The sequence below is a fragment of the Corvus kubaryi genome, unplaced genomic scaffold, assembly GCF_017639235.1.
Source record: "Corvus kubaryi isolate FWS band 111438036 unplaced genomic scaffold, C.kubaryi_AGA036_p1.0 126, whole genome shotgun sequence".
Classification (NCBI taxonomy): Eukaryota; Metazoa; Chordata; class Aves; order Passeriformes; family Corvidae; genus Corvus; species Corvus kubaryi.
This window is the reverse complement of record NW_024580661.1, coordinates 2,737,698-2,745,746: the sequence shown is the minus strand read 5'-3', so window position 1 is coordinate 2,745,746 and position 8,049 is coordinate 2,737,698. Positions and strand designations below refer to the sequence as shown.

Sequence of the window (8,049 nt, the reverse complement as noted above, 5' to 3'; positions counted from 1 at the left end):
CAAATGGATTATCTGCGGCTGGTGCTCTCCTGCCTCGTCCCCCTGCACGGCTGCCTGGCCGCCGGCAGCGCCCCAGGTACGGCCGCTGCCCCGCGGGCGGGGGGCCCGGGGTGGGGGGGAGTTGACAGGTGGCTGCACCCCGGAGGATGGGGAGAAGGGAGAGACTGGTGGGTGGGTTAGGTTTCAATGGGAATTGGGGGAGATGGAGGCTGGGCGAGAAATAGTTGGCGTGCTTGGCGTGCGAGGGGACGTCAGCCCGAGTTCCTTCTGCTACGTTGGACGCACCCGCTTAAAACTACAAAGCAGAGCTGGGTCGGGACGGAAAAGCAGCTGTCGGGTTTATCGAGCTCCGGCGGTGCTCGCCAAAGGCTCCCCCGGCTGGGTTGGCCACCGCGATCCCGGCGCCTGAGCGGGATGCTCCGTGCCCACGGCCCTTTCCCTCGGCGCTGTCTCCGCAGAGCTCCTCCTGTCCGGCAAACTCAGCGAGTATGGTGTGATCGTCCCGTTCAGCACCGACTGCCGGGGTCGCTTCCTGTCGCACGTGGTGTCCGGCGAGGCGGCGGCGGGGCTCGGCCAGCCCGCCTGTCCCCCGGCCCCGGCCCCGTCCCGCCGCCGCGTCCCCCGCAGCCCCCCGGATGAGTCCCCCCAGCGCCGCTTGCTCTACTTCAACGTCACGGTTTTTGGGAAGGAGCTGCACCTCCGGCTGAGGCCCAACCGCCGGCTGGTGCCACCGGGAGCCGTGGCAGAGTGGCAGGAGGATTTTGAGGTCCTTTTCCGGGAACCCCTCCAGCAGCGGTGCCTATTCACCGGTGACATCTCCGGGATGCCTGGAGCCGCCGTGGCCATCAGCAACTGCGACGGGCTGGTAAGCTGGAGGCTGGCGGGGTGGTTTGTGTGTGGTGCCCGTGTTTTGGTGTGGTTTCCTCTTAAGAGGTGAATCGTGGTGTTCTGAAATCTGATTTTTTTAGTGATGCTTTAGGTGTCTGTGCCATATGTTGCCCTTTAGCCCTTGACTGCTGCAGGTCCCTCCTCCCCACGTGGCACAGGGTGTTCTACCTACTCCATCAGCGTGGTCTGTGCACCAATATTTATTTAAAAGGCTTGGGAAAATTGCCAGTCCTGTGCCCGAACTGCTTCCTGCCCGGATGCTGTTACATCCATGGGCCGTGCCCAACCTCTGGGATGGGGACACATGCTCATGGTGGTGCTGCTCCATCCTTGCCCGCCTATGTTTTACCTTGGGACTGCTCCAGGAACTTTTCCTCTGCGTTTCCCACCTCTTAAATGATGCTGTGTGAGCTTGAGCACCTCCTGAAATCCTGAAAAGCTGACTGTAAGCTGCAGTCTGGCTCCCACCAAGCATCTTTTTGCGGGAGGACATCGGGTTTTTCTTTCTAATCACTCGAGGGCTCAGAGGCTCTTGGCTTTCTGAGCAGAGTTCAGCATCAGTAACTTGGTGCCACAGCGCTTTAATTCCTTTAAATGGCTCTGTTACCTCCTTATCCCCGGCATCTGCTCTGCCTGTGGGTTTCCTACCTTTGATACGCTTGGGGAAGTGCTTATTTTTTAATACCCTTGGCCTGTTGCCCTTCAGATTTTCTTTGAGCCATTTAAATCTTGTTTACGTGCCAGCATTTGCTGTTTTCTCCTGGTACCACTTAAAGCTGCTGCTGGGTTGGAAGAAATGTCTTATTTTGTGCCTTAAAAAAATTTTTTTTTAGATATTTCTTTTTTATTTGCTTTATTCTGGGAGTTCCTTAAGTCAATTTTGGCCACCAGCACAAACAATTTGGCATTCCTTTCTTTTTATACAGCGCCTGATGTTACTGTACAAGCAGAAATGATAGAGCAGCAAAGCTAGAAATACCTATTTTGCCTACATATAGGAATTAAATTTTTTTAGCACATAATCCACACCTTTTGAAGCATCCTTTTGGGAATGGGCTGAGGCTGTGAACTTGCAGACATTTCTCTGGGACATGGATCACACTGGGGATGACGAATGTGGGCAGGCTTGGAAGCTTTAAAGGCATTTCCTATGGACCCAGCAAATAGTGCTGAGTTTGGAACAGAGACCTGGATTTGAATCGTGCAGGTTCTGTTGCAGATCTCATTCCCTTTGGCATCATGAGCAAGGGGATGCTGGAAGCGATCAGCAGCTGATCCGTGTCCTGCTGCGGCACAGTTTTGGGGAATTTTCTTGCCCAGAGCCCACTCTATTGTTAGTGTCAATCCCAAGCGGGCTTTAATTTAACTTTCCAGGCTTTTCTAGGCTTTAGCCCCAAGTTTTCCCATCCCAGCCCCTTGCACACCTTGTCAGTTGTCATTCTTTTTGCCCGTGTTCCAGCTGGGTTAGGATGTAGCTTGTACCACAGGATGCTTTTCCATGTGGATTTATGCAGCCATATCCTGCTACCCATGGTACCGCAAGCCCACTCTCTTAAGTCCATGTAAAGGAAGAAGTGGCTTTTCCCCCATGATAAGGATTTGTTGGTTTTTTTTCTGTTTCCTGCAATAACTTTATTGCTTGGTGGCCAACAAGCCAATATCCTGGCTTCAGCCAGGAATTTCACATGGTCTGGTGAAGGACATGAGGCTGAGGGGACAAGCAGGTGCTCTGCCTCCTTCCACAGTAGAGTGGATTTTGTGATACATCCAACGTCACAGTTGGTTTCTCTTTTCCATGGGTTTTCTGGCTGTATGGTGCTCTGGCTTAAGTGAGTCTGACAGCTTCTATCTGCTCAGGACCCACCTGCTTTGGAGGAGTGGGGAGATCAAGAGGGTTCCCAAAAAGCAGTGAAAAGAGCTTGATTTAGGACATGGAGCAAGGAACGTAACCAAAACCTGGTTCTAGGTGTGGATGGAGGGGAGGATGATGTTAATGACCCATCGGAGAAGCAACAGAGCATCTGGGAGGGATGTACTTGGTCAGGAATGTTGCTAATGGGCTGGAGGAAACTCTTCCATAAGCAAGGGCCCTGGAATTCCTGTGGACTTCTGCTGGAAGTTGTCCACGAGCTTTGGAAGGGGACTGTGGCTTTTTCATCCCGGTATAGTGCGCGTGGGAGGCACAGGGCCGCTCTTGGCCACCAGTTCCTGGTCAGAGGAAGCGCTCCGGGATGCTGCGGATGAGGGCTGTGTACACAAAGAGATTAGGCTGTGTATAAACGGAGACTGAGATTATAAATAACGAGAAGGGGGTGGGGGCTGGAAGAAAAAAAAACCAACCCAGCTCTTGAAAAAGAGAATCCGCGCAAAGTCTTTCCGAAATCCATATTTAGCCATGTAAGTGAGCCGATCCCTTTCCCAGATGCCAGACTCATGGCACCTTCCACGGCTGTCATTCGCTGCGGGCATCCACGCGTGAGAATCCGGCCTTTCATTTTTTTGCAAGGGTGTCTCGTACCAGGGAGGGAAGATGCTGTCGCCCATAGCATAATTTCAAAGCTGATCTAAGCCACCAAATTCCTGACTGGTAAAGTAGCGTTAGGCAGAAATCTCCGCCGGCGGACACGTCTCGCTGCAGTGGAGGCATCCCAGATTTTTCCTCGCCGGCTTTAGCAGCATGTGGTCGACCTTGCTTCCTTCCTGCTTTGCTGGTTGCAGGGATGGGTGAAGGATTATCATCCACAGACACCATATCTGTGGGCCCGACTTTTCCCTGGGGTGATTTGCCGTAGCCCTGCAAACTGTAGAGCCAGCGTTTTCCATCCCCGTGGCCCTGGCTTGCTTCAGATGGGTGGCAGCAGATAAGCAGAGCACAAAAGCCCTCAGAAACAGTAATTAATAGGAAACAGAGGGAGAAACAGCCCTCCAAAATGATGCCCCACTGAAAAAAGTGTGACTTGGTCATCCAGGGTTTTCCTTGCAGTTCCTGAGCTGTAGGGTTAATTTTGGGGAGAAAAAGGGTGCGAAATGTCCATTTGGTCACATAGATCCCACTGGATTCAGCTGGTTTGGGTGTTACATGGGTATGAGGGCTTTTCTCCCAGGTGATAATCCCAAGTTTTGGCAGTGAGATGTAAAACAGGCCCTGTTTGGGCTGAAAACCCAATTAATTAATTAATTAATTAGCACTGAGCGTGTGTCCATGTCCTCACTCCACCAGGAGCTACATTTGAGGCCTGGCTCGGGTCACCTGGCAAAGCCTGGTCTGTAGCCACCCCAAAAACCTCTTGCCTGGGCACGAAGAGCAGGGAGAAGGAGGCGAGGAAAGCGAAGTGTTGTGTTTGGTGGGCTGCAGAGCCTGTGCTGCAGAGAGGCACCAAAATAGTGATGGAGCAGCTCTGGGCCATGCCTGATGCCCTCTGGATGGAAGGGGAGCACTGTTATCCATGGTGCCTGTGTTCACGCTGCCTGGTTTTCTAGGACTTTTTGTCCAAATTAAGTGTGAATCTTGTAGGAAAAATACGCACTATGCATGCAGCTGTATTTCCCCCTCCTGTTAGCTTCCCTGGCCGAGGGCAGCAGCTTTATTAATTTTTCCACGTCTCAGCTCTGTTGAAGTGTCAGAATTTCCTGAATTCCTGTGGGAGTTGGAGTTTTTTACCCAGTGGTGGAGGAGGAGTTTCTTACCCGGGTCCTGGGGGGTCCCCCTTAGTGAGGCTGGAGTTCATCTCTCCCTTAGCCTGGGGAGACACAGGAGAGCTGGAGAAGAGATTTCACCCTCTGTGAGCTGGCAGGAGTGAGTTTTCCCTCTTTCCAGTGCCACTGTCTTTAAAGGGCCATTTTCTAGTTTGAGATTACCTTCATTGAGAGCTGCAGACAGCATCTCATGTTGGAAAGAGCAGCGATGATAGTCCCACCAATCGATTTAATGCGATTTGGTATTATTCAACCAAATTAAAATCAACGGTGGGAAGCACATGACTAATCGATCACTGAGGATGGGATTGGAGTCTTGGAAAAAGCCCAAGAAAAGCTGAGTGGGACTTTTTGGGTGCCATCTGACCTTTTCCTTCTGCCTCTCTGCTGTTACAACCCTCCCAAAATGCTGAAACACAACCCGAGCCGCTCCTCTTTAAGAGCGAGCAGGTCGGTGCGTGCCTCTTGCAATGGTGTTTTCTGGGTTGTTTTGGTTTTTTAATTTATTTTTGTGAACATCAGGGTTCACAGGTGCTGCAGCTTCTGTTTCATTTCTTGGGCTGCTCTGATCAGATGGGCACACAAATCCATGTGTTATCGCCTTTGCTGTCGGTCAACCCCGGAGTCAGCGGCGCGTTGCATCCCACCTTTGGGAGAAAGTCTGGGCTGCTTTATTCCTTGAGCCAGATATAATTAGTCACGAGCTGTAGAGCAGCTCAAACCCAATTGGGCTGCAGCTTGGGACCAGGCTCTTTCACATTTTAATCCAGCCTTGCCCCAGCGCGGCGGCGCGGCTTTCCTCCGGCCGCCTGACTCAGCAAGTCCTGGCTTTCACCCTAAACCCATAAACCGGCTTTGGGGTGCCTGGTCCCAGCTGAAACGCCCCGTGGCAGGGCTGGGAGGGGGTAGTGGTGTCCCAGCAGAGCTCCTCCTGGGGCAGGGGCTGCTTCTGCTCCTTCTCTTATTGTATAAGAAAGAGCGATGGCTTGGAACTGGAAATTAGGAGAACTTCTTCATGGAAAGGGTTGTCAAGCCCTGGCGCAGGCTTGTGTTCCCCGTCCCTGGAGGGATTGAAAAGATGTATAAATGTGGCACTTGGGGACGTGATTTAGTGGTGGCCTTGGCAGTGCTGGGTTAATGGTTGGACTTGATGATCCTGGAGGGCTTTTCCAGCCTAAAGGCTTCCATGATTCTGTGCCCTGCCCCATCGTCATGGCCTTGCCCAGCCATTACTGAACCTGACTTGTGGTTTGACTCCTTGGCTTGTTCTCTGCCTCATCACCACCACCCTGCCTGATGCCCCAGACTCCTGGCTAAACCTGGCTGTGCTCTCCATCTCCTTGGCTGAGGGTGGGGTGACAATCCCTGGCTGCCCTGGTTTGACCTGGATGTCTCCTGTGGGAAGGACCTGGGATACATGTGTCAGGCAAGGACTTGGATTCCTCAGGAAGGAGGTAAAACAAAACCAGCCAAAACCCTGCTTTGCAGCAGAGTTGAGCAGTTAATAAAACCCAAGTGGAGCAGGAAATTTGATGGAATCCAACAGAGCCAGGTCGGCCATTGCCTGATGAATCCAATGGGACGTGAACGTGAAGGGGACCCAAAGAGCCAGGCAGGTCTGGAAGAGCCCCAGCCTCTGTCCAAAATATATCTCTGTATATATTTTACTTTTATTTTATTTGATTTGATGAAAACCACTCCAGCACCCCAACACCCTTATGAGGGCTTCGGTAGGTACATGCTGCCAAAGGCTTTGCTCCAGGAACAGATCCATGTGTTCTGCCGGCGCTTTCCAGGCAGCTCTTCAACAGCGGGCAGCGCCGGAGGAAGGAACGCACGCGTGCGCCATGGAGGGAGCTGGGAAAAATGCCGAGCTGGGGGGGCTGCCCATGGGATGGAAGCCAAATCCTGGTGATCCTTTTCCTTGCCCGAGGTCTGAGCCGGCCGGCACTGCAGGGTGTGAGCGCTCAGGCTGATGTAAGGGGGATTTGATGGGAGCTTGGTGTTAATTAGGAGCAGGTCGGTAGCCAGGACAACATTTCCAGCGATCTTTGCCCTGTCATTCATCTTTCCTGTGTTTGGGAGGTGGAGCTGTAATGCTTTCCAGCTTCTGCTCTGACAGGATTCCCCTGTGTTAATTCCCAAGCGCTTCATGGGGCAGAGGGAATGGTTTCTCTTTCCTTCTTGTTGCAGCTCGTAGTGTCAGTGAAACAGCAGATATCCTAACTGGCACCATAGGAATGGAATGGGGTGGGTTCAGGGAGACTTAGGAGTGTCTTGGGAGCCCCTTCAGCCTCATATCCCTGAGTTCAGGGTCCGGCACAACTCATGGATGAAACAGAACGGAGTTTTGTAGCCATATAAAGACACAACTCGAATTGCAGCCAGGTGGTTTTTTTGTTGGTTGGCTTTTCCTTCCTTTTTTTTTTTTTTTTTTCTTCCCATCTACAGGAGAAATTAAGGGTTGTCATGGATGAACGTGGTAACAGAACCATCCCGGTGTCATGGAGTAGGATCAAGATGATTTGGGATGCCTTTCCCCTTTGTGTGTGCTCTGCATCAGTCTCTAACTATTGAGTGTGTATGTTCCCCTGCACTCATATAAAACCACACCTTTTCCCCCCCCTTTTCCTTATTTCTTTGTGGAGTCCAGGCTGGCCTGATTCGGACAGACAGCAATGAGTTTTTCATCGAGCCCCTGGAGAGGGGCCAGCAGGACACGGAGGAGCACGGGAGGGCCCATGTGGTCTATCGGCGCTCAGCCATCCGGCAGGATGGTGCCGAGCCGCGCCACGACCTCCATCCCGAAGGTAGGTGCTGCTGGAATCCAGTCTTTCCCAGCAATTGGTAATGAATATTTCACATAGGGAGAGGATTTCTCCTTCCATGAGCCCTCGTACATCTCACCTTGTGGCTTTAGGCTGGGTTTAACTGCCTGAAGTCGAGAAGAAGGAAAGGAGATGCTGGGCTGGAGGTGCTGCAGACTTGTTTTGATCACCTCTGTGTTGTGAAAGGAGAGTGGTGAGGCACTGGAAGTTGTTACCCAGAGAAGTTGTAGCTGCTCCGTCCCTGGAAGTGTCCAAGGCCAGGTTGGATGGGGCTTGGAGCAACCTAGGATAGTAGAAGGTGTTCCTGCCCATGGCAGGGGGTGGAACAGGATGAGCTTTAAGGTCCCCTCCAGCCCATACCACTCTGTGATTCTGTGATGATTCTATGAAATGTGGCATGGATTTGACTTTTTAACAGATCATAGAATCGTTTAGGTTGGAAAAAAACCTTTAAGGTTCTCAAGTCCAATCATTAATGTGTCTTTTAGTGCTGGTCTTCACAATTCAGAGCCATTTCCCCACCACAGAGTGAGCTGGACCAGCAGCCAGCCGGAGCTCAATATCCTATTAGAGTTAAATCTCTTACCTATTTTCCCTCCTGAATTTCTGCTTTTGTGGAGTGTCACTGTGGTGTCAG

The 8,049-nt window shown here is 51.9% G+C and overlaps 1 protein-coding gene across 2 annotated transcripts in view; it reads left to right on the top strand.

Annotated features, from left to right (window-relative positions):
- Positions 1 to 3: 3 nt before the first annotated feature.
- Positions 4 to 8,049, top strand: part of ADAMTS14 (ADAM metallopeptidase with thrombospondin type 1 motif 14) — a 30,011-nt gene continuing 21,965 nt past the window's right edge. For both annotated transcript variants that reach the window (XM_042022336.1, XM_042022331.1), the window contains exons 1-3: positions 4 to 76; positions 459 to 865; positions 7,238 to 7,394. In XM_042022336.1, coding sequence (XP_041878270.1) covers positions 4 to 76; positions 459 to 865; positions 7,238 to 7,394 — 637 coding nt within the window. The remainder of the gene's footprint in view (positions 77 to 458; positions 866 to 7,237; positions 7,395 to 8,049) is intronic.